This window comes from Lipophrys pholis (assembly GCF_963383615.2).
Source record: "Lipophrys pholis genome assembly, chromosome: 9".
Lineage (NCBI taxonomy): Eukaryota > Metazoa > Chordata > Actinopteri > Blenniiformes > Blenniidae > Lipophrys > Lipophrys pholis.
This window is the reverse complement of record NC_137639.1, coordinates 14,970,405-14,995,018: the sequence shown is the minus strand read 5'-3', so window position 1 is coordinate 14,995,018 and position 24,614 is coordinate 14,970,405. Positions and strand designations below refer to the sequence as shown.

The following is a 24,614-nucleotide window of genomic DNA, read 5'->3' as shown; positions in this document are numbered from 1 at the left end:
ATCTCAATGAATAGAAAGACTGCAAAACAATAAGACATGTAAAAAAGTAATGCAATGTAAAAAATCTTTCACCAGACATAAACAGGATAAAAGACTTTCACGGTATCCACACAATTTATTCAAATTATTTACAGTAGGATGACATTAATAGAAAAGTTTTCAAAAAATTGTTGATATTGACTAAAATTTTAAATAGTGCCTGTCATCTATAAGGACATGCTGCAGAGTTTTAACAATGTTCATCTCATCAAGCTCATCAATGTACTGACTCATTCACTGAAATCAGATATCCTCCCTGCCACTCTTCTTGTTAAGTCCACTAAAGTACTTCTCTCTGAAGGCGTTGTGTCCCTGGTAGGCGCTGAAGCGTGAGTCTGACAGATGAGCCAAGGAGTCCTGTTCCTGTAGAAAAACAAACACAGACGTTAGCTTTCTAAACATGTTCATGTGCATTTCCCCCGCATAGAAAATAATATGAGGTGGATAGGATGCTCCTTGAACTATGATGTTGACAGATGACCACGGAATCTGTGTCGAGAGTAAAGAGCAGGTGGAAAAGACCCTGGAGATGTGAAGTCTCCTCTCAACATGAGAGGTCAGTAGAAACAATACAGAATACATGTGTGAATGAGGGGCAGGTGGAAAAGTGAGGATGCCAGAAGGAGTAGAAGTAGTGAAGGTGGAGGAGTTCAAGTACTTAGAGTCAACAATCCAGACGAAAGGAGTGAAGGAAACGGTGCAGACAGGATGGAGTGGGTGGAGACGAGCATCAGGGTTGGCAGGAGGACAGCAGCAAGAGTGAAAGGAAAGCTTTACAAGACACCTGCTGTGATGTTTGGTTTGGAGACAATGACAGTATCTAAATGTCAAAAATATTTTATTATTAAAAATGTCCTGAAAGCTAAGGTGGAGAAGGTCAGAGATAAAGCATGGGAGGAAATAGGTTGACATGGTGCGGACATGTGCTGAGGACATGGTGGATGAATGGAATAACAATGTTGGAGCTGGAGCCGTCAGGCAGGAGGAGAGGAGACCTCAGAGAACATTCATGGACGGAGTGAATTAGATGGTTGGTGTAACGGTAGAGAATAGGGTGAGGTGAAAGCAGAAGCTCCACTGTGGAAGCAGCACAAAGATGAAGAAGAGGAAATTACAACTTTACATTGCACGACACATAATATCGAAGAAAAAAAAAACTTCCTTGAGTCTTGTTGTAATCTTATTTTACAAATACAATAAAGAAAAACTAAACCTGAGTGACGGTGAGTTTTGCTTTTGTTCCCTATTTCAAAGAAACATTACATAACTTCCACTGCAGGTCAGTAAAAAACTGCCTCGGATGATTTTCTCACTAAATGTCCTCTTACAGTTTCCATGTTTACGTTACAGGAGACAAAGTCGTCCTTGTCTGTATATTAATAACGTCTATCAACTGCTGTGAATTTCGTCTGCTAAACAGTTTGTCTTGGCTGTCAAGTAACTGCTGGTCATCAGAGGCACGAAGGGAGGAAGAAAGATGCTGGGACAAGGAATAATGAGGTGAGCTGAGCGGGAAGTGATGACTCCAACACCGGGTCTGTAATTTATCAGAGACACCTTTCTGTTGCTTGCTGATGCTGCCAAATAAACTGGAAACGGTTTCCATGACCAATCTGAGAGAAAACTTTGGGCAACAACACTGAAATGCTGACATTGATCCATGTATGATCAGGATGAAGGGACGTGACCGCAGTGTCTCCTCCTTGCAGGTAGTGAGTTACACATTTTTAACCATTTAAACTATTTAAAAGACACCAAATACTTGTCACACCTCGTATGAAAACAAAACCTGATGTTTCAGGGAAGTTTTTTTCTTCACAAAATGACTGTGAACCATCTTTTGGAGATGAAGGAGCTTCTGCAAACAGTGTGGACACACTCTGTTGTCATGGGCATACAAACGTGTTGACGTTGACACGTATTAAGTCGTGAACACATATTGACACGCAGATTGAGCCTTATTTGGAGAGAAAAAACAAACCAAAAAAACTCCTCCAACCTGAGATACCAGGCAGATAAGATCAAACAAGTGTGAGTTTGTGCGTGTGTGTATCAGACAGACCCATTTATGGGAGTAATTTGGGTTTTTGAAGTGGAATGAATGTCAGATTCAAAGATGGATTGTTTTCCTTAAGGTGTGTGATGAAGTCATTTAGAGTTCCAGTGTAAAAGAAATGAGCCAATCACAGCCAGATGGAGAGGATTTACCCCCGAAAGACACAGCGACACCGTCACTTCCAGAGGGATGACATGCTAAAAATACACACACACACACACGTACATGACGAATGCTTATACGGTCACATATATGATACATTTCTGGGCGCATGTGTGTGCCTGCATAAAAAACACGGAGGCACACACATGCTCTCATTTTACATAAACTTAAGTCATATCTGTGCTGCTGCTCATGCTCACACATAAACACAACAAGCACATTGGGTGGATCATGTAGTTCGGTGCTGTGCAGATACAGTATGTGTGGTCGGTTGTGTCTGCGCAACCACAACGCATAACTTTAAAAATACATGTAGGAAGTTGAGTTTCCAGTGAAAAGATTGTAAAGAATTAGATTATACGGTTAACTACAGCCATACACGTCAGAAGAAAAATGTATAGTTTAGCTTATTAGTTCCAGAAGAAGAAAGACGCCTGAAGGGAAAAAATGCACAGAGAAATGGTACATAAGACCAAAATTAAGAAAAATATAGCTCTACAACATCTCCACAAATCAATGCAATGTTCTTTACTGCTACTCAGAAACACACACACACACACACACGCACACACACGCACACACACGCACACACACACACACACACACACACACACCTCGGGCTCTTTGATCTTCTCCATGGTAATCAACCGTCGAGAGGTGTGGCTGGAAAGCGTCTGCTCACAGTTGCTGACGAGCCGAAGACATGGATGAAGAGGAACCATCTCCTCACAGTACCTGGAGAGACGCCACACACACACACATACAGCAGGTTAATGGTCCGTTTCTACAATGAAAGGCTTCAGCACACAGAAATACAAAGGTAGACCGACACCCGACATCTGAAGCAAAGACAATTTGATTGTTGCATATGAAAAGCTGTGCATGCCCCCTGTGACAACATCTCACGTTAAAAGTCACCGACTATTTTGACACTAACTTTTGCGCCGATATTTTTCTGCTCTGTCCATGTCTTTGTTAAAATAAAATAAAAAAGAAGAGGAAAAAAAGTTTTAAGCAGGGCAGTGCAATCCTGCCTGCTGTTGCTAACACATTTTGTTCCAAACAAAAAAGGTTGAAGGTGGAAAAAGTGAATCCAACCTGACAGATTGACTGCTGGCTCCATCATCACCGGCCAGACCAGGTTAAGGCCTATTAACAGCGGCTGATGGATGTGTTTGCATATTTGTGTCAGTGGCACTTTGTCCAAACCACCGCAGTAGCAACAGCACCGACTCAAAGCCAGAGTTGTACATTGCTGTTTACCTTGTTGCCATGGCCGCGTGTGGGCCGCTGCAGCAACGAGGAGTTTGGTCATCACAGTGACGAGTAGTGATGCAGACAGGCCATCGCTTTCACCTGCCAGTCAAGAGCGGCTCCGCGAGCGTGCGAGGGATTTCTCGAGGTGCTCTGGTTTCATCCCGCAGTCCAAAAACACGCATCTGAGTTTCAGGCTAATTGGTGACCCTGAATTTCCCCTACAGGTGCGCACACAAGTTTGACCTGCGAGGGAGCAGGGACCAGCTCCAGCAGTTGGTTAAGTTTATTCAAAAGGCAAACCCAGAAACAGACAACCACACACTCACGTTCACATCTAGAGGACATTTAGACTAACCAATTAGCCTGAAACACGCGTTTGCATCATGGGGGTAAACCATAATAACCAGAGAAAGGGAAAGAACTTTGCACAAAAAGGCCCCTGAGCCTGGACTCCTTTTCTACAAGAGGCCAGTCTTTATTGTACGACTCTTTCATTTGTTTTGTTGTGAGGAGTAACTAAGAGTGTACACATTTTGAAGCCCCGGTACACTAAATGTTATGTTTAAAGAGTGGACAGTGATCCATGTAGAAATTATCTTTCAAACCATTTTGTTTTCAAGTCATTTGTCCTCGTCACTAAACTTCAACTCAAAGTAAAAAATGAGGTCCTTAAAATGACAACATTAAACTAATGTATTCTCTCTGTGGCACGAGTATTGCCTTTCTTCAGACAATACGGCCAGTTCATATCTGTGCTTCACTTGTTTATGTTGTAATTAGGCCATTTTATAGCCACGACGATTGATACTGCGCCATCTGTCTTGATACTTTTTCCTCTTTCATTTATTTTTCAAGCGGGAGGAAGGGAAGAGAGTTTAAGCGGTCTGACCTGGTCTCGATGCTGTCTTTTGTTGACAGGGTTTTGTGATACCTGTCATCTCTCTATCACACGCACGTTGCACGCACGCACGCACGCACACACACACACACACACACACACACACACACACACACACACACACACACACACACACACACACACACACACACACACACACACACACACACACACACACACACACACACACACACACACACACACACACACACACACACACACACACACACACACACACACACACACACACACACACAGAACCCCCCATTTTCATAAAGCCAGGCCGACACACACACACAGTCCCCACTGTTTCTATCACAGCTTTTGTTGTGCATGTGGGGGCAACAGAAACCTGATATCTCCCCTGTAGAGCCCCAGATTAGACCCAGGAGACAGGCTAGGTCTGGGCTTACACACACAGACACACATGTCCAAAAACACACACGCAGGTCAACCTACAGACCATAGAGACAGATAGTTTATATATCTGACTCGCCTGGCCTCAGACGTTTATTTTGGTACTGCGCTCTGACAGGCACGGAGTCAAGCACCCACGAGATGAGTAGCAAAGACAAATGTGTGAACATGATGACACAAATGTATGTATGTGCTCATACACAAGACCACACACAATCCCGAGCGCATTATTGAATACAGAACTTCACTTGAAGTCAGAAGTATGCTAAGGTGTGTCTGAACTCATGTTGTTTGTGTCTCAAACACAAGCAGACACGAAAACCACAAGCGTTTTACTATCCCATGCTTCTGATCTTGTAATCAGTGATCAGAAACAGAGTTTGAGCCCTGCAGCCATTTTTCTTCCTCTCACGTCCGTTGCCGCCTCAGTCTGTTGTGGTTGGTACCTTTACAGTCAAACACCTGCACTTTACAGTCAGCATTTCCCCTCTGCTAATGCACAGAACACCTAACAATACACAACTTTGTTTCAAGAGAGCCGGGCCTATGTACTCCACCACCGTCAGTTGTGGTTTCCTGTGGCCCAGCTGTATGGCTGAGAAAACCTCAACACACCTGTATCGTACTCTGTCATTCACACAGGTGGTCACACACTGAGGACGGTGTTTTATGTGAGCAGGAAAGCAACATTACTAAAGACAAATGCCGGAAGCCAGAAAACCAAAGTGGGAAAGTGGTGTGGAAGATGCTTTGTGAATGTCAATCAGCTGGAGTCCCTCTGAAAGAGCCAAGGACACACCCAGTGATTTTTTAAAAGCTTTTAGCAGCTTGTGAAACTAATTAGTCAAAGCTGACTAATGAAGAGTCACGCACAACTGTCTGTTAGGTTTACGTTTCCTTTAATTAATTCCCGAAGGCTACTTTATTTACATGCAGCCGTTAAATAAGTGTCTGTTCTGCTGCTCTCTTTTACGGGGGCCGCAACAGAAACGTACAAATTGCAGTTTTCATTGGAATCTGCTCTTCCTGCTGCAGCCGAGATTCAAGGAGGGTCCCTCGTGTTCGAGGTCAAGTTAAAGTGCCACTAGGGAGGATTCATCTATTTACAGTCATTACTTTTGTAAAATGTAGTTTTATCAACTGCACAGTGTAATTGTTGCTTCAAAATGTTTGATCATTTAGAAAGTAAATTATGAAGTACAAAGGAGTAAGAGCTGTGCTCAATATAAACCAGCACTGTGCAGCTCAAGTTGATGGTATTAGTCTGCCCCCTATTGTTCCATCTTATTACTTTGAGAGTTGCAGCAAACAGTTCTGAATCGAAGCTTACAAGAGAAAATTAGTCTTTAAATCTTCGAATGATATTAACTACAATTTCCAAATGACAAGGACATAAATAAGCACACACCACTGAGGCTATAACAGAAACTGACTGCGTTAGCAGTTGTATCACCATGAAAAGCTTCATTATGATATGTCATTAGTTCACTCACTCCGGCCTGTAGATCGGAAGCCAATAGACGAGCCTTCCGCCAACAACCAGGTAGTTCGCCGAGAAGTTTAACAGATCGGAGAAGATGTCGCTGAGATGGTAAGCTTGAGAAACCGGAACGTGAGACTCGAGGAAACTGCACAGAAAATCAAGAGTTTGAAGTTTAGAGCAGAGCGATCATGATAACAACCCAATGTAACCCAGAGTGACATCTCGTGTGGTCATTCTGTGAGGGCTGAAGTCAGGTGAGCACAAGAGTGAAAACACACAGATTATTATTATTCCCTTTCTGAATGGAACCAAATATGTACTGAATATTGTAGAAGGACCAGCAGCGGTGAGAATGTGCTTTCATGCATGGGAAATTTACCAAATCTGCACAATGTCAAAGAGTTTTTCTTTGCTGTCACTATCGACTCTTTTTTTAAACTCTGGTACATTTGGATTGATTCCAGATTCCGTCTATGGCACTGAGATCACAGGGTGAAGATGCGGAGGACACTTTGGTTGCTGCAAAGATGAGGGTATATGTCTTGGTGGAGGCAGTGTGATGGTGTGGAGGAGCATCTCCCCCACTTCAAAAACGAGTTATCATCATTAGAGGCGAACTCAAAGCAGAGCCAGTGTAAATCCCATAAAAGTCTTTCACCAAACTTTATCCCACAAGATGACAATGCTTGGCTCCCTCCAGAATGCGGGAGAGGAGAAAATGAAATGACCTGCCATCACTTGCTGGGTGAGCTTATGCTGTTTGTCGTGGAAGTGAGACCAGCACAAGTACAGTGGCTGACCAGCGACAAATGCTAGTGGAAGTAAGGGACTAAATCCCACAGCAGTGTGTGAGCAGGCTGGGGACCACCATGAGGAGGTGCCAGGGCTCTATCAATTCATGGTGTTGATAAATGTCGCAACATTCAAAAGGGAAGTAATCAGGCAATCCAATAATATAAGTTTTATTGCCAAGAAGCATCTGTTAGGGCAAAGAAATAATCCAAAATGATCATTCTTTGTGCATAGTATGGTAATCTCTGCATTTCAAATCAAGACAATAAACACATGTTGAAACGTGAAAAGAACTTACATGACATCAGGAGGCTTTGTGATGTCTTTGTGGGAGCCTGTCTTCCTTGTGGACTCACGGATTCCATAAGGTGCTGAAGACAATGTCAATCAATCAATCAATAAAACAAAAAACAAAAAAATCACATATAACCAAAAAAAGAAAAATGAAAATTAGAAAAAGCAGAGTTGAGGTAGAGGAACATATTTTCCAGTTGACCAGTAATAGAGACAGGCAGTATGAATTTCAATCGTGTACAATAGAAATTGCTATAGGGTAGTTATACAAGATCCATATTTCTAATGAAACTCTTGATTTCTGATGTCACGGGTTTGAGATTACAATCTTTGACCGTTCATCTAACTTTTATGTGATGTAGCTTTTAAATGTTGTCACAGATCTCTACCTGCTCAAACATGAGCCTGAAGCACAACAGAAGGTCTTAAACTAAATAAACTGCACTTACGATCTGTGATGATGGCATCGAACAGAGCAGCCTCCCTCCACACAGGCTTGGACGCGTCAGACACCATCACGTCCACATACATCTTCTCTGTACCGTATTGCCGCAGGTTGGCTCTGATATTCTCATCAGGTCCCCGCCACTTCTGGTTTTTACGGCTCGATCGACCTGAGAATAAAGAATCCCGCATCGTCAGCAAATGTAGACAGATTTGGACGATGACCAACATTTGGAAATGAAGCGAACGGTCATAAAACTGACCTTTTCCATGAATGGTGTTGTAATCAATGTCAGTCCCGCACACGTACGCTCCAAAATGAGAACAAGCAACAAGCAGGCTTCCTGAAAGAGACCAAGCACCAGGAAGCATTTACTTGCAGTGTGTGTGTGTGTGTGTGTGTGTGTGTGTGTGTGTGTGTGTGTGTGTGTGTGTGTGTGTGTGTGTGTGTGTGTGTGTGTGTGTGTGTGTGTGTGTGTGTGTGTGTGTGTGTGTGTGTGTGTGTGTGTGTGTGTGTGTGTGTGTGTGTGAGGGAATAACATACCCGTGCCAACAAATGGGTCAAAAACAAGGTCGTTCTCTTTGACCCTGGCGTGGTTGGCCATGATGAATGAGAGGCCGGCGTCCATGCTGGTGTTCCCGATGAAGTGTCTGTTCTTCACACTGTGGGAGCGAATCAGTTCACGCTGACCGTCTGCAATCTATATTGCAAAAATTAAAAATGAAAATGCATTCAGCGACTGATCACTCTTTACAATGTAAATTGCCTGCCAACCGTGACTCACCCATCGGCCAAAGTAAATGTAGTCGGGCTGCTCAGGAATGTTGTTGGGGTCTGTGCCATAATCCTCCAACAAGCAGAAGATGTGCTGAGGACTCTTCAGACTCACAGTGCCTTCAAAGGGGAGATACTCCAAAGCCTGAGGAGAAAGATATGAATATATGCATTTGACGTTATAAATGCATGAAAATTCCTGGTTTCATCTAGTTTTGGGGGGAATTTTGTGATCTTCTAGGTTTTACTGTTGTTTCCATCTTTTAAGAAAGTCAGACTGTGATTTTAATGTGCATCAACTGCATCATGGAAAGACTTCAGACAACACTGAAGTCCAAAACAAATTGTGCCGTTGGAAACAGGCAGTGCCCCAGACTTTAAACTGCTCCTTCCTGCCCTCATTCTCACAATATTTAATTCTCATCAGAAATGTATCAAAAGATATTTTTCTTCTTGATAAAAAAAAAAAAAAAAAAGAAAGAAACATATATGGAAAGAATGTTAATTCCCAATTCCCAGCCTCCCAGGAGACACACCTGCACAGCCCTGCTCATAAAATGTTTTTAACGATTTGATATGCACTTGTCTACACACAATACTCACGTCAATCCTTTTAATTCTGTCTGGAAACTGCAACGTTTTGTTGAAGGTGTAGACGTTGATTCTGTAGGTAGAGTCTCTGTGCATGAAAGGCCTCTGTGGTGAAAGGAGGACGAAGAGAAAGTACATGGGTTTGGTATGTTTCATGAATAGATTTTCCACAATATGTCAGACGTTAGTGTGCAGCTCAGCATTAGTTCAAGGTGGTGCGTTACAAACCATGTTTTCAGATGGATACTTCAAGAGAGATGTTTTGAGTTCACTGTGTGTTTTTCCATGGCCCCATAACTCAAAAGCAGACCTGAAGAAAACAACAGACCTTTAATTTAACCACTATGAATCAGGCAATAATAGAAGGTTCAGGCACTGGGCTTGACGGCTTTATGTTGAGCATATTTTGCCAATAAACATAAAGTATAAAGTAGTACCCTTGCATCAGTGCTGACGCTGTAATAACTCTGACACAAACAAATCTAAAACACTTACTTGGCACACACTGATCTGGCCATGAGGCAGCGGACATCCTCCTCAGACAAACCGTCCAGACACAAGAAAGGACACTGCAGAGGAACAGACAGCATATTAGGAAATGAAGTGCAGAAACATTCAACTGAAGTTGCTCTCACACTATTATTTTACAACTAATCAGTTGCTGAGGAACAATACAGAAAGGGAAAAAGGCAACATTGCAAATCTTAACTTGGAAACCTTTTCTCTGGAGCTTTCACAAGGACGAAATGGTTTTCCTCTGAGTGCCAGCAGAGCCTTCATTTCCTAAAAAATAAGATAAATAAGAAACAAACATATAAACCATAAATAAATACACAACATAACTGACAGTCACGTTTACAAGTGTGCAACATCAAGAGCCTTTTATAGTTCCTATTTTGATATTTCTGGCTCACGGCTCATGAAATCAAAAACCCAGTTGAAACGTATTAAACTAAATGAATAGATTACAGAAAAGATAGTATTATTATTATTACTAAGAAGTCAAACTAAAAAAGTATGTTGTTTGTTGCACAAAATGTTTGGTTAAGCATCCTTTGGCACTGATTACTACATCAATGCAGCACTGAGTGAAGATTACGGTATCAGATTGTGGTACTTTTGAAGTATAATGGAAGTCCAGGCTGTTTAAATAGCAGCTTCTCTGTATTGAGCCACTGATAAATTATTTTGTTTTTCTTCTATCCTATGTAGGGTGAATCTACCGCCTCTGGATGACACAGTTGACCTGAATATGCTTCTTTGACAATTTGCTGCTGCTGCAATTTACTATAATACACGTTGTCCTTCCACCTGTATTTTGACTCATTATGAGCAAATCTTTTTTGTAAGTTGGGCTCTAAATATGAAAATCAAAACCAGAATTGCCCCATGATCACATTTCCTGGGATAAACCTGCATTTACAAAACTTTCCAACTATCTAAAATGCACATCCATGTGTACTAACGTGTATTACCGTGTCTGCCTAAACGAGGTTGTTATATGGTGGTGTGTAATAGTTGTTAGGAGGAAATCGACAAGCGAAGACAGTGGAAGTGTTACACAACGGATGGAAAAGTGTTAATGTGTCAAAATTCAAAATGATGTGACAAAACCCCAGGAGGCGATATCTGATGCCATGTGTTTGACTGGAGCGTGAATAAGCAGGTCGCTCAGTCAGTAGACACTGTGGTCTGTCAAACATCTTTCGTTTCACACAAAGGGCATTTGTAGTAAAAGTGAGAAGAAAAAAAATCGATTCCGTCTTTTAAAGTTACCGGTATCCTGAAGTCCAGATTATCCTGGGCAAGATGTAATAAAAATTGGAGGCATGATCGACCAGTGGACGCCGCCATTTTTGTTGACATTTCAAAATACGTCCGACTGGAAAACGGGGTCCGAAACAAATGTTCCGCTTTGGACTCGTATTACCATAAATGGCAAAAGAATGTGATTGTCGGTCTGTATTTCATGGAAACACATGCGACTGTAATACATTTACTTCCCATTTACTACAGATGTTCATAGTTGGAAACCTTGCTGTTTTAGTTAGTTGTTTTTTTGTTTCATATTATTTTATATTTCTTTGGTGGAGGGGGGGGGGCATCCATTGTCATTTTCAAGATAATTGTGAGATTGCAAACAGTCTGTGTTGCTTCTCCACAACTTTTTTCAGGCACAATTTTCATCTGTTGTAAACCTGAGCGAGTGAGTAAACTTTCCTCTACATTCAGTCCCTAATCTCCTTTACATCATGAAACACCTCTCATGGCTGCTGATTGGCTCGCCAGCTCTTCTCTACCAGGTTATTGGTCAATAAAGATGTCCATCTAAGTGATTTCGCTCTGACAGAAAGTCATCTGTACGCTTATTGCTGCCGTCAGCAGTGCTGCTCTGTTAAGTTGTTTCATAGCTTCAGTGTATTCAGGGTTCATGTTCAAACATTAACTGAAATGAAGCTTCACTGCAGCTGAACCGAGGATCGAGTCTGTGTGTAAGTTTGCTTATGTTAACTTTTCACTCCAAATCTCTATTGCAGCATTGTTTTTGAAGATATTTGACAAAGCAGGAATTGTTATTGGTTTTGTTTTGTTTTTAATGACACGTAGTTAACGACATAAACTGATCCAAGTAGTCTTTCTATTTTGTTAATATATATTTATATATATATATATATAGTATGATGTAAAATCAAAACTAGGTTTGATAGTGTCTGATAGCGAAGTATGAGATGTATGAAGTGTAAAAACCAAGAAATAAATTAAAGATACATCAAGACAAATAGTAAGATTATCAACTCTAAACTTATCAAATAAAGCCGTGCAATCTTGTCCTGAACAGAGTCCATGATGGGGACAAACAGCAAGATCCCCGTTGCCATGGAAACTGAAGATGAGGTCCAAGAGCCTGCTCAGTTAAGCGATGACACTGCCACGTGCATCGTTTCCGTCAAAGGCTTGAAGGAGAACTGGCAAAAGTGGTCCAGCGAGCAGCAGGAGTACCAGAAAAACAACCCGTTCAGTCACGACAGCAGACTGAGTGTGCTGGTCCCTCAGAGGGGACAGTATGATTATGGGAGACCACCGCAGGGGTCCAGGACAGAGCAACGAGGGAAGGATGCTCACAAACACATCAGCAGAGAGGTTCAGGAGCTGTGCGAGGTGATAAGGAACATCGGAGAGCCTCCAGACACAATTGTAACTGGAAGCAGAAACACGGGGAATGTGACAAGTGTGACATTTGGGAAGCTGTTCGAACATTACGTCACTATCTCTAATAAGCTAGTGGGAATCCTCCTACGGGCCAGAAAACAGGGACTGGTTGAATTTGAGGGGGAAATGCTGTGGCAGAGGAAGGACGACCATGTTGTTATTACTCTGGTGCAGTGAACAGCAGAGTAATTTGAGGCATGTTGCATGTAGTACATGCAGATACATCTGCTCAATGGCAGCACTCACAACACTAAATATTGTAGTTTCCACTATTTACTCAACAAAACATGGCAAGTTTCTTTCTTCAGAGTAAAATTTTTGAAAATATGTAAGTAGTTGTGTCATCTATACAATAACTTGCCAAAAGAGATTATTAAAGTAAACAAGAGATATTTAAATAAATATGAACGTTTTCAAAGTAAATATGTACCTAACTAATATATCGTATAGTTGTCAAGGAGGACTTCAACCTGTAATAAGTGGCTCTTTGCAAAAGGAGCTTTTTACACCAAAAAGAATAGTCGTCTAGTCACATGATCTCACCCACTCGAGTCAACAGTGACTAAAATGACCAGCTCAGAGCTTCACAGAACACGTCGCTCTGCAGGGTTTTTCCTCATGATGAAAGTGGAGGAGGAGCAGAAATGAAGAGTGAACCAAAGCCAAAGAGAACATGAGGCTGCCTGTGACAGACAATATGGTGTTATAGGATGAACCTGATCCGTGTTGGCTTGGCCTCAGAGCATGTATTTATTACCAGTGTGCTTTGTAGTCATGCAGTCTTCCGGTGGTTTGAAATTCAAGATCAGAAACTGTAAAATAAAAATGCTTCATTGGAACTTTACTACATAGTTATACAGAATATAAACTGAATGATTTATTTTGCTGTTAGTAAAAGGCTCATGGCTTTATTAGTTACCTTGGGCATTAATAGATTTAATAACCAACTGCTTAGTAATCAAAGAAACATTTTTCTATTGGCTATTGTGTTACTGAACGATGAGAACTGTCAGTAACAACTGATGGAGATACTCTTAACAGTGTGTGTGTGTGTGTGTGTGTGTGTGTGTGTGTGTGTGTGTGTGTGTGTGTGTGTGTGTGTGTGTGTGTGTGTGTGTGTGTGTGTGTGTGTCGACTAGATATTACATCACTTAGTCAACAAATACAACATATATTATTTATTCTGCATCAACATGATTAATAAAGTACATACCTTTTGTACAACACACAGAACTGAATTACATTTTGTGAATATACAAAGTGTGGCATTTCTGAACGCTCCATGTCATAGTGCACCTCTACATCTGAATGTGAAGGAGACTTTCTTTCACTGTCAGGCAGCTTTAACCCACGAAAATGTTAGCCACATACTTTCAGACATGCCACATATATCACTCAAATTACCAGTGCGTGCACATCTCGTAGGGTTCAAACACACTTTAAGCCTTTTCCTCATAACCATACTTCAGTTTTCACGTGCTTCAAATCAAATCGAGTCATGAAACCAGGCAAAGACTCTGAGAAGTCAAGCACCATGTGATCTGCACGTGTTTCTTTTAGAAGGTTGAACATCAAACGGTGAGATGCCGACAGACACCTTCCTCCGATTACAGATCATTTAAAGGTTTCTTTAAAACTGATTATGTCTGCACGGACGTGTAGTGGTTAGCGTCTTTGTCTCACAACAAGACGTCCCTGATTCGATTCCAGGCTTCCCACACGTGTTCAAGTCGCCTCCCATATAGTGGGGTTACATGGGTGCGGAGAAGCACATGGACACAGCAAGTCAATGCTCTCAATGGTTACAAAGAAAATGAAGGCTTTTGTCTTCTAAATTCGGTAAGATCCTTGGTCCAAAAAGTTGATTCATTTTTCTTTCCAGCTCATAAGAACCCAGTAATTTCAGTAAAACCTTTTCTTAAACGTCAACCTTCAAAAACAATGAACAAAGTTAACAATTACGTCACCAAAATACTGTCAGTGTCAGCAGCTGTGGCCAAACAGTAGCGTGTGTACCACCCCGCATGACCTCTGCACGAAGCTGGTGCCGCCTCATCACAGTCCGGTTCTTAATCCAAGTGATCAGCTGGTTTCTCCTTTAGAGTTGAGAAGCTCGATCAGCTGATCGGCCTGTAAAAGATCAACACATGTAGGCAGGACAGGAATCAGACTCAATCAAGTATTTTAAGGAGATAACCGAGAAAAATGTAGTATTTACGACTTATCAATGCAGAGTTGTCAAATCCACTGATTCTCAAAATGTGCGTGTGCGCCCTCTAGTGGTACATTCAGGAAAGTCAAATGCTTTTCATATACCGGTGATATACTTCAGATATCGTTAAGAGAAACTTTTGTTACAGCGTACTAAGACACTGTCAACATTTTTGAAACTACTGTGTAACACAAAAAAATATTTATTATCAAGGTTGACAGTGAACCGGGATAGAATTCACACGGAAACATGGGAACTGAAAAGGATAAATTCAACTTTTATTTCTCTCTTGAGAAAACATTGACTTACAGTAATGAACCAGTAGGAGTTGAGTCGGTAGAAGAGGCGGGACATGAAGCCCATTTGACTGGCAGGTGCCAGGACATGAAGGTGTAGGTGTGTGACAGAACAGAACGGAGGCCAGTGGAAACCAAACCTGCAGACCGAGAGAAGAACGTTCATGACTTCACGACATGTGAACAAAGATTAAGAGCCAGATACTCTGTTTTCATAAAAAGTTGCTTAAGTCGACGAGAGTTAGTTGGTCAGTTGATGAAGACTAATTCAAGGTGTAACACTTCACCTAACCGGGTGTTCAGTTTAAACTTCGGTTTATAGACTGGGTGGTATGAGTGTATGCCTCTAATCTAATAACGGCAGAACGGAAGTTACGATCAACTTGAGGATTATGTCATTAAATAACAACCTTTTAAAAATGTTTGTGGATGTCTGAAGCAGCAATTCAAAAGGTCTGTGGAGTTGTGAACTGGAACATGCACCAGTGGATGTTGCCCACCTGACATCACTGAAGTCTGTAATGTTGCTTTTCTGCAGGATTTCCTTCCCAGTTTCAATCATCTGTTTCACTGAGAAACAAACACAGAGCCCATTAGAAGCGTCACTTCACCTTCCGAGGCAACTTAAATGCTTTAAATAACAGCCAAGACAAAATCCCGTCCAGTCGCTTTGTTAGTAGCCTATTTCCATAAAACTGTGAGCTGAGTGGAACATGCACATATCGTCTATACCATTTCTACAAAGTGTCTGTTAGTCTGTTATTTCATTCTCTATTCCTAGAACAGTCATTGCTTATCTCTTTATCCACGTACATATTAATATTAAATATTACTGTCTTTTTAATTATTGTTTTATTGAAGGTTTAACTCTATTCTATTCTATTCTATTCAGGCAGTCATGCAGTATTAACACTTACCCAGAGGTACATGTTCTTTACTAAGTGATTTACAGTTTCCTACATGTTTGGTTGGGACAACCAGGTAGTGGTGAGCAGCAGCAGGTTTGATGTCTCTGAAACATGAAATGTCTTCATCCTGCAACACCAATGAAGGACAAAGTTTAGTTGAAGAAAAAGCCATAATCCATTCAACATGGCTCTGTAGGGTCTAAACAAGACATGTTTGCATGTATACAAAACTGTACGTAGTCAGTGTATCAGCCAGGTGCTTTATATAATGCAGCATACTTTGTTCTGAGCTAAAAACTACTTTAAAATGCACATACAATGATATTTTAGGGATCAATATTTTTCAACAATGACAGTTACTTTATAATAGCTGATAACTAATATAATGCAAACCATGTTTATTTTTATGTCTGACCAAGGATGTAATAAAATCAACTGCGTATACAGTATTAATTCGCTTGTCTGTTAGCGAGATTATGTCAAAACTGCTGCACAGATTTTGTCAAAATTTTCACCGCATATAGATGTTGGGCCATGGAAGATTCCTTTTAAACTCTGGAGGTGATCTGGATCCGGATTCTGCATCAGGATTTCATTTTATAGGTTTTTAAGGATCACGTCAAAACTATATGACCAGAATGTCACCAAATGTTCACCACACATGGATGTTAGGCCAGCGGAAACCTCTTTAAAAGTTAGAGGTGATCGGGATCCAGATCCTGAGTCCAGGTCAACCTTTGGCGGATGTCACAAATGTCTGATCGCTCTTGTTCACTTGTTCTGTGCAATATGTCAAACATTGCTTTTACACAGCAATGGGTAAATTCTCAAGTAATTAAATGTAGTACTTAATACAATAGTGGAGTTTTTGCCAATATCTGATATATATATATATAAGATCCTGAGAGCCATATTCACACTTTTAGGTCCATACCATCAGAAAATATCACACATGACGATGATCAAATACCAGGAATAACTGTAGTTAATGTTCATATAGTAATATAGATTTGTTCAGCCCCAGGTTATTGTCAAATTCACATAATATCAAGTAATAATGATGATTTCACTGATATTCAGCCTCCTTTTAACCCCGAGGACTGCCCCACCCAAAGGGTAGGGAGTGATTGCTTCCTTTCATTTATACTACTGCGTCGACAGTACGCACAGCACAGGGCAGTGCGTCGCCTGGACGCAGAGATTGTGCGTCAACGTATAGCCTTCGCGTATCGTTTGCGTATGGAGCAGGAATTCGGTTTAACACAGCAGCAAATCGAAAACAAAAACTTTTCCAGTCGAAACCAAAGCACTGAATGCATATATGTCAACCTCGGGCCAAGCTTGTTTGTCCGAAAAGCTTAATCATGGCCAACAATCTCTTTCTGGAAAGATCACAATGGGATCACATTGACAAACTAAAGTGTCTTTTATGGGATTATGACTATATCCTCACACGATGAAGAAGCTCCGTGTCCATTTCGTTGTTTACAATCTTGCAGAAGATGCATTTCTTGTCGTATCCCTCCGCCGGAGCGCTGCGGCTGGGGGAGAGCTCCGCAGGTGACGCCGCCGCCACATCCGCCATTGTTGTTCAGAGAGCTGCCCAGTGCCAGAGAGCATCGAGAGCATCGATCGAGCGGAGCAGAGCAGACACAACCAAACCAATGTCGACCGTAAAGGTGCGAGTTTCACCCTGCTGCCACCAGATGGCACTGCAGTGCACGCTGCTGGGTCACGACAAATTGGGCTGCAATGACCACTGCTGCCACTAGAGGTCACTGCAGCTCAAGTTTGTTAGTCCACTCTTTTAACCCATAAGAACCCGGACCCATTTCTCCTTAAAGGAAAATGATGTGCAATAGACCACATACTAAGTGGACTACAAATAACACATGTCTGATATATTTAAAAAAAAAAAAAAAATACCAGTAAATGTCAAAGACCTTTGATGTGACATATATATTTCACGTTGGGCCTTTATGGTACATTTATTTTGCATTTGAAAATAAGTCAACAAGACTGTTATTACAGTTTAATAACAAATATTTACCTTTTTATTTGCATTTTCACAATATATATATACATGTTGTAATATAGATATATAAATTAAGACTTTGATAATGTGGTTTATCAAAAAAAAACTTTCAGATTTGCTTTTTGTCTCAAAATAAGTGAAAAAATGATAATAAATAGCATTGCCTCATTGAGGAGCTTCTCAACAAGGTACTGCAGGTGTATAAACCTGAACGACAGACTTCAGCACTTTAGTTACTTTTTTTCCACTAAGAACTGCTGAAGGAAAACCATGACTGAACCAATACAGAATTCTGTACACTGTACAAATGTGTCTGTTCTCTCAGTATTTCAAGCATTTCTAGTGTTATAAACTTTCTGAAATATTCCAGAGGAGTAAGGACTTTGTCTGGAGGTGTGATATGTGGTCCTTTGAATGTGCACTTAAGGGCTTCAAAAGGTTTTGTTCTCCAAGAAAATGTTTTATTTCCATGGACAGTTCCTTGTTTTTGTCCTGACTGTTGTATTTTGTTGTCTTGTGCCCATGTTTGGTTGTGGTACCTCCTCTAAATCACTTGATTCGCCATTGTCTGAATCACCACTGTCACTGGACTCATCACGCTCCATGTCTTTGTTCTTGGGAGTGTAATTAGGGTCGTCAGGATCTTCTGTCGTCGCATCCCTCAAACTTGCTCTCATCTCCTAAGATGATGTCCAGTTCATCCTGAACAGTGTAGCACTTTTTTTTAAAATCCATATTAAAAATAAACAATAAAAGTAAAACAATTACAATAACATTGGAGCTGCATTGGATAGGGCATTTATGGTTTTTTTTTATTTACACACCTGCAAAAAAATGTTTTGTTAGCTATTTTATTAATAGCTAAATAATTTCCTTATTTTGTGTTTATATTTGTTCAAATGCACTTTAAATAGAACAACAGAACATATTTGAATTCAAAACAATTAAAACAGTTGAACTAATTGAGAGGATTGTTCTCATTTTTGTTATTGTGACACAATATATACGTCACATCAAATATTTTCAGGCTGAAAAGCCTGATGTGACGTGTACGTCACAGCCATATTTTCTTAAATAGTTTTATATTAATGAGCCCAAAAACTTTGGCCAGAATAGGTTAACTGTAATGCAGGACTTCCTATTAAAGCATTAGACATGTTAAATGAGTTCAAATTCAACTTTAGTATAAAAACAAATTCCTCTGACCAGCATTTTCAGGAAGTCACATCCTGCCACAGTCACATGACTGTCACATGACAACCACACCAGGATGTTAAGTAGATGTTACTTAGGGACTTAATGAGTTAAGTTCAAGCATAAAGGAGTATAAGGAAGATTTTAGGGCATTTGAAGTGTCGGTGTCACAGTGCCGTGTCACAGTGGATTCTTGTGGGTTAATTGTCATTTCTTGTCACTTATTTTATTACTCTATAGCTATGTTTCAAAAAATGTCCTTATCACACACGCGCACGCACACACGCACGCACGCACGCACACACACACAGACACGTCAGCTTTTACAGTTTGTGCTGAATACGGTCATGATTTCTCGTTTTCACACATTATTATTACGACAAAATGTCATTGTCACTAAAGCATATAAAATCTTTACATGGTGCCGATTGGTGAAACTCACATTTATGTGTATTTCTGTCAGTGTGAATGATTTAAAATAGAAATCATACTAAAATTGTACATCTTACACAATAGTTGTGCATTAACCCAGTGTTGACTTTTATGTAATAATGATGGAAGTGGGTCACTGGAACCAACCGTGGGTCAAACCTTTAAAAAGACTTAAAACAGCTGACTATGTACTTCCTCAGTTTATTGAGTTAAATGAAATACATTGAAATATTTCCTTTAAGGAATTCGAGAAACATGAACCTACATTTTTTTAATATAAATCTTCTTTCAAATAAGGTGAAATGTAGTGACATAGCCCCTCTTGAAGACTGCAGGCTTTATGTGTCCATACTGGAAAAACCTAAAACCACGTCGGTTCAGTCAGCAGCTCACTTCCACCCACCTGTTCACCATGTTGGCTTCAGGCTTCATTTCCCTGTGATGGTTAGATGCTTATCGACCACAATTTTTATTTTGCATGGATTTTTCTTTCTAGCCGAGATCTTAACACAATATTGTATAACCACTTACAACACATGAGCAGTGGCGAGCGATCAAACCTCAGACCTGCTCCACCACTGTAACAGCTCCCTGTGACTCTCCATTTGTGTAGATTTATGATGCTGTGGCTCTTTTTCTGTTGTTTTCCACTCTATCACACAGGAACTCATTGGTATTTATTTGTGGTTGAATAATGATTTAAATATTACTTCAGTGACATTTGGAGTTGAGGAAGTCCGTTCATAATGAAAACAAGTTTCAGTTTCAACGATAAAAAATATTTATTTTTAAACTTTGATGAAGGTCTACAACAAGAACAGTGGCAGTGCCAGCACGGCCTCGTAAGCTCAGTGTTAAAAATACAAAGTTGATTTTTTTTTGTTTCACTTTTGGCATTTTCTTATCAAACACACACATTAAATAGATTTTTAATAAAAACAAAAGAGAGATGCAAAAAAAAAATCTGAAATGTTTTCTCAAAATATTGTCCACTCTCAAAAGGAAAGCAGGTGTCTCACTCACAAAAACAAAAAGGAAGTGACAGTTGACAGATGGAGTCCCACAAATGCCACACTTCGCACAACATAAGCAGTTCATAGTGCATTTCCGACTGGTTTGCTCTTCACTTGCAGAAGCAATTTTTCAAATAATTTCAAAACAAATTTCAAACCAATCCTTATATGAGCATGCAAACAGGCACGTCTCAGTCCGATAGTGTTCCAGTGTTGTTGTCGTTTTTTTTATATTGAATAATTTAATCCTGAGATCTCATGCACACTCGAACACGCTTACTGCAAGCACACAACAATCATTCTTTATAAATAGCATTGTATGTCTGGTTGTTCAGGTGTGCAAAGGAAAAAATCTCTGAAATAGTAAATGGGCTAACCGCTGCACCTGTTTAATCTCTTTTTGTGAACTTTGTATTATAAAGCTCCCCATTATCAAAAGAGGCCACGGACCGTTTCAAGCTTCAGACACCAGTGACTGACTGGACTTAGCGTAGTGCTGCTGTTGATCAGCCAGTAGTTTCAAGTAACAGGGCCCAGAATCACAGGATGCCATCCAGCCCCTTTTCAACAGTCGCTGTGCCGAGGATGATCTGAGCCGGGCGCTCAGATGATAGCTGCGGCTTTATCAGGATTACGCCTCATCGTGGCTCAGCCTGACTCAGAACAAGAAAATGAGTTTTCACTTTGTTTTCATACTGTCTTTTTAAATGTGTCCCATCAGTTTGTTATGGTCCACACTTCCAGATCTTGCACAAGAAAGTCTTCATGTGTGGAAAGAGGCGCATTTAGGAAGGTGGGACAGGAAAAGCTTGCTCCGTGGTACAAATCAGCATCCAGCCACAGGGCAAATCCACTCCTACAGACCAAGGGAGGAAGGAGTTTAATCTCTAGTCAGTTAAAAGTTAATAATCACTTGAACTATATAAAATGTGTAACTGCTGTTGTATATTGAAACCTCAAAGGTAAGTGCTAAAATATACTTTTTATGGTCTGGAAATGTATGACTTTATGACTCTGGCAGACTATTCCGCTTTTGTTAATGGGGAAGAAATCTGAGTTCAGTTGCAAAAAAATTTAAATAAACAAAAACTTACCCTCCTCCACCAATCTGCAGAGATTCCAAGTTCCCACTCACAAAGTAGGAGTTTTTGCCACTCCATCTGTAAGTCTGGATACGTTAACAAAGCAAGACATGTAAATGATATAATCTATCTTATATATTTACACCCTCAAATAAATGTTATATTTTCATGAAATTGTTCTTCGCTTGGATAACCACTCTTACCTGAAGGTCAGGGTTGAAGCTGAACAGGAAAGTTTCTCCTGTACCGTAGCAGTATTTACTGACTTTGAATGGGTCGGATGAAAAAGCCCCAAACACCTGAAAATACATCGGACATATTCCTGTGAGACAAGGTTTCACTTTGAGGACATCTTGACATTGAGAATCCAGACTGAAGCTCAAAATGCAAACCTTTTTCTGCATGTCCTTGATGACCAGCAGCACAGGGCTCTCCAGACAGGCCATGTTCCTGTACAGTGTCTTCAGGCTGCTGCCGTGGATGGCCGTGCTGTAGACCAGTTGCCATGGGTAGCCTTGCGTCCTTGCTGGCATGTGAGCACCGAGCTGATGAGACAAGTTCCTTATTAGAGATGTCCAAACAGATATGATGAATTACATTTTTTGATGATGGCTATCACCGATGCAAAAATTGTAGGTGTATCTTACCGCCTCTAAGTGGTGGTCTTCTAAGAGCTGGCTGTGGTCGGTCAAGATCGGGAGACCATCATCAACCTCTTCCTGGTACTCAGCCTCCGACTCCTCTGAGCTGCACAGACTAATGCGCCTTTTGTTGTCCTTCACCTTGATAATCTGCAGAAGAGCGCAAGATATGAACAATTGATCATAAAACATTTTCACTTTCAGTTCACTTACTCATCAGTGCAGAAAAATATCACAACATGAAACCTTTAGACTCTACAACACAGAGATGCTACTGAAATTCAATCTGCAAACTAAAGTATATTTTGCCTTGTGAGGCAGTACTCCTTGCAACATGATTACTTCCACCTGAAGCATCTCACCTCAACGCGCGGCTCCAGATTGTCATTGGCAAAGTAAAGCACTTTGATATTATCTGGTAGTAGCTTCATAGTTCCTGATTTCACCACCTTCCCTCTGCACCACATGTCTGCTCACACATGGTCTTTGAGTCTAACCACTTTTGTACCCTCTGATTTACTTTCGCTGCCTGTGCGCATGCGAAGTGTTATTGGTTGGAAATCTGAGAGGACTCCTGCTCATTGGTTGGCCCTGATAGTTTCTTTTTCCTCTGAACAGGAAAGTGAAGAATGGCTGTGGGCTGTAGACAAGGGGGGAGAATAGGATGTCCATATATAGACACCCGGTTTTCCCATAAACCCTAATCATAACTGCCAAGCTCTTTTGTTCCCTGAGTCACTGTATGTTAAGCAGAAAGTATTTTTATGAATATATAGAAAAGAATGATTAAGGTGGCTTTGACCTGATATAACCCATGAATTTCTTCTTCAATCACTGTTGTGCAACTAAACTCACCTCCCAGTTTGAACTGCCAGGGTGGCCGAGGACCTTGCTGATCATGGCCATGTCCCTCTCCATTGTCAGATAACAATTCTTATGTCTCTCCCGGATGAGGTACTGAGGCGGGCAGTGAGTCTCTGTGTCCGTTATGGACATGTTTGGAGACCATTCTGCGAAGAAGGTGTAAAGGTGGTCGACCCTGTGCCAAAAAAAAAAAAAAAGGAAGAAATCAGTGGGATCAGCGGATTTTTTAAATTTATGACCAAGTATCACTTTTTTGCGAATGAGTACTCAAAGCATCAAGTCAAAATTAATATATATCAGGGGTACAATGACAAAGTAACATATGAATGCATGCTGCATGTCTGAAGTGCTAATAACAACCCACACTGTTCCCACGAGGGGAAAAAAAAACAACTTATCAAAAGCTACAAACGGTTTGGATGTGCCTGAACATGAATTGCTGGAGTCTGAACTGTCCATGCAATACTTTAAGCATTAGTCATACTGATGTGAACCCATCTGAGAAAATGAACCTGTATTTGGAGACATGCATGAATTAGCGTAGTACTTTCTCCAGTTCTCTTAACTTTTGTTTTCTGAAAAATTAGGTGATGAAATCAGACTTTAATTTCTCTCTTTCCCTCTCTATTATTATTTGTTTCCCTTTTACACATGTACCCTCAGACTTTGGCTTCCAGAGATGCATTGCAATCACTTCTTTGCTCACACAGTCATTCCTAGTAAATAGCCACAGCGTTCTAACTTTACGTCTCCTTCACATTAGAATGCAATGGACACTTTCACAAACACAAGGCTACTCTGACAAGCTTTTTTTCTTTTTAAAATCCTATGTAAAAAAAACTAAACCAAAAAGTTTTTGCCTCTTACATTTCTTTACATTTATTACTGCAATGACCTAAATGAAACAAGCGAACCATAACTAATAATCAAATCAACTATATAACACTACTATATTCAAAACTCAGCCTCACAGAGTTGACAATAGTCTTAACAATAAGTGTAACTTACTCCCCAACACTGTAGGCAACTCCCATGACTGACGGTGGGTAAAGGTGTGGGTATAACACAGAAAGCCCAAAGGAGAGAGCAGTTGGTCCGAGTGCTCTTTGCAGAAGCAGCAGTAACTCTGAACCTCTGCCATTCCTGCCTTATATAACAGCGGATCAATCGTCCAGATAAGCCCTTTTGACCATTAACCCTCTCTTTCCCCCACGACCTGCACGTATTCATAAAAAGATTTCACAACGATGCATGAAAGCCAAAGCTGGTGACTTATTAACTCTGGGTCCCTGTCCTTAATTATGACCAGAGTTCACAGAGTCACTGTGTCAGAGTCGTGTCTCAGTGACAGGATGAGATGACTTGACCGAAAGCTGAAGCCCTAGAATGTAAAATGATTAATTGTTTCATTGTCTTCTTGTTGGGCCTTGCTGTCTCACTTGATGTCTGTTTATACCTCAACAGTGGCAAAAAAAAAAAGAGTAGATTATTTCCATTATTTCCTACAGTCCTATTCAAA

At 40.7% G+C, this 24,614-nt stretch overlaps 4 protein-coding genes across 6 annotated transcripts; 1 reads left to right on the top strand and 3 right to left on the bottom strand.

Annotated features, from left to right (window-relative positions):
• Window positions 1-98: 98 nt before the first annotated feature.
• trmt11 (tRNA methyltransferase 11 homolog) lies at window positions 99-11,084 on the bottom strand. Of its 2 annotated transcripts, none has more exons than XM_080470783.1 (13): window positions 10,985-11,084; window positions 9,918-9,991; window positions 9,704-9,777; window positions 9,437-9,518; window positions 9,221-9,313; window positions 8,628-8,762; window positions 8,387-8,543; window positions 8,106-8,186; window positions 7,848-8,012; window positions 7,403-7,475; window positions 6,323-6,457; window positions 2,872-2,992; window positions 99-402 (listed from the first exon to the last, which is right to left on the bottom strand). In XM_080470783.1, the coding sequence occupies exons 3-13, from the start codon at window positions 9,724-9,726 to the stop codon at window positions 283-285; spliced, it is 1,185 nt and encodes a 394-aa protein (XP_080326909.1). In that variant the 5' UTR covers window positions 9,727-9,777; window positions 9,918-9,991; window positions 10,985-11,084; the 3' UTR covers window positions 99-282. The 2 variants fall into 2 exon arrangements, with proteins under 2 accessions (XP_080326909.1, XP_080326908.1); XM_080470782.1 differs by having other exon boundaries at window positions 9,926-9,991; window positions 10,985-11,078.
• Window positions 11,085-11,579: 495 nt separating this feature from the next.
• On the top strand, window positions 11,580-13,646 carry LOC308115066 (actin-binding Rho-activating protein). The gene is made up of 2 exons (XM_080472416.1): window positions 11,580-11,700; window positions 12,048-13,646. The coding sequence occupies exon 2, from the start codon at window positions 12,053-12,055 to the stop codon at window positions 12,593-12,595; it is 543 nt and encodes a 180-aa protein (XP_080328542.1). The 5' UTR covers window positions 11,580-11,700; window positions 12,048-12,052; the 3' UTR covers window positions 12,596-13,646.
• hint3 (histidine triad nucleotide binding protein 3) lies at window positions 13,572-17,442 on the bottom strand. Of its 2 annotated transcripts, none has more exons than XM_080472415.1 (5): window positions 17,288-17,442; window positions 15,844-15,961; window positions 15,427-15,496; window positions 14,940-15,066; window positions 13,572-14,548 (listed from the first exon to the last, which is right to left on the bottom strand). In XM_080472415.1, the coding sequence occupies exons 1-5, from the start codon at window positions 17,417-17,419 to the stop codon at window positions 14,501-14,503; spliced, it is 495 nt and encodes a 164-aa protein (XP_080328541.1). In that variant the 5' UTR covers window positions 17,420-17,442; the 3' UTR covers window positions 13,572-14,500. The 2 variants fall into 2 exon arrangements, with proteins under 2 accessions (XP_080328541.1, XP_080328540.1); XM_080472414.1 differs by having other exon boundaries at window positions 13,583-14,548; window positions 15,337-15,496.
• A 2,239-nt stretch (window positions 17,443-19,681) lies between these two features.
• On the bottom strand, window positions 19,682-22,752 carry ncoa7a (nuclear receptor coactivator 7a). The gene is made up of 6 exons (XM_080470832.1): window positions 22,594-22,752; window positions 22,238-22,381; window positions 21,983-22,135; window positions 21,794-21,889; window positions 21,603-21,676; window positions 19,682-21,364 (listed from the first exon to the last, which is right to left on the bottom strand). Exons 1-6 carry the CDS (start codon window positions 22,696-22,698, stop codon window positions 21,226-21,228), a joined length of 711 nt encoding a protein of 236 aa, XP_080326958.1. The 5' UTR covers window positions 22,699-22,752; the 3' UTR covers window positions 19,682-21,225.
• Window positions 22,753-24,614: the final 1,862 nt, after the last annotated feature.

Coding starts and splice junctions, on each gene's coding strand:
- trmt11 (XM_080470782.1), bottom strand. CDS start 11,074: ATGTCAACAAAAATGGCGGCGTCCACTGGTCGATCATGCCTCCAATTT. Junction 9,519..9,703: donor GCCAGATCAGTGTGTGCCAA/GTAAGTGTTTTA, acceptor TGTTTTCTTCAG/GTCTGCTTTTGAGTTATGGG. Junction 2,993..6,322: donor CTTCCGATCTACAGGCCGGA/GTGAGTGAACTA, acceptor GCGTCTCTCCAG/GTACTGTGAGGAGATGGTTC.
- LOC308115066 (XM_080472416.1), top strand. CDS start 12,053: ATGATGGGGACAAACAGCAAGATCCCCGTTGCCATGGAAACTGAAGAT.
- hint3 (XM_080472414.1), bottom strand. CDS start 17,419: ATGGCGGATGTGGCGGCGGCGTCACCTGCGGAGCTCTCCCCCAGCCGC. Junction 15,962..17,287: donor ACACGGAGCTTCTTCATCGT/GTGAGGATATAG, acceptor TTGGTGTTGCAG/GATGAAGACATTTCATGTTT. Junction 15,067..15,336: donor TCCACAAACATTTTTAAAAG/GTTGTTATTTAA, acceptor CTCGGTCTGCAG/GTTTGGTTTCCACTGGCCTC.
- ncoa7a (XM_080470832.1), bottom strand. CDS start 22,698: ATGTGGTGCAGAGGGAAGGTGGTGAAATCAGGAACTATGAAGCTACTA. Junction 21,677..21,793: donor GCTTCAACCCTGACCTTCAG/GTAAGAGTGGTT, acceptor TAACGTATCCAG/ACTTACAGATGGAGTGGCAA. Junction 21,365..21,602: donor CTGCAGATTGGTGGAGGAGG/GTAAGTTTTTGT, acceptor CTTGGTCTGTAG/GAGTGGATTTGCCCTGTGGC.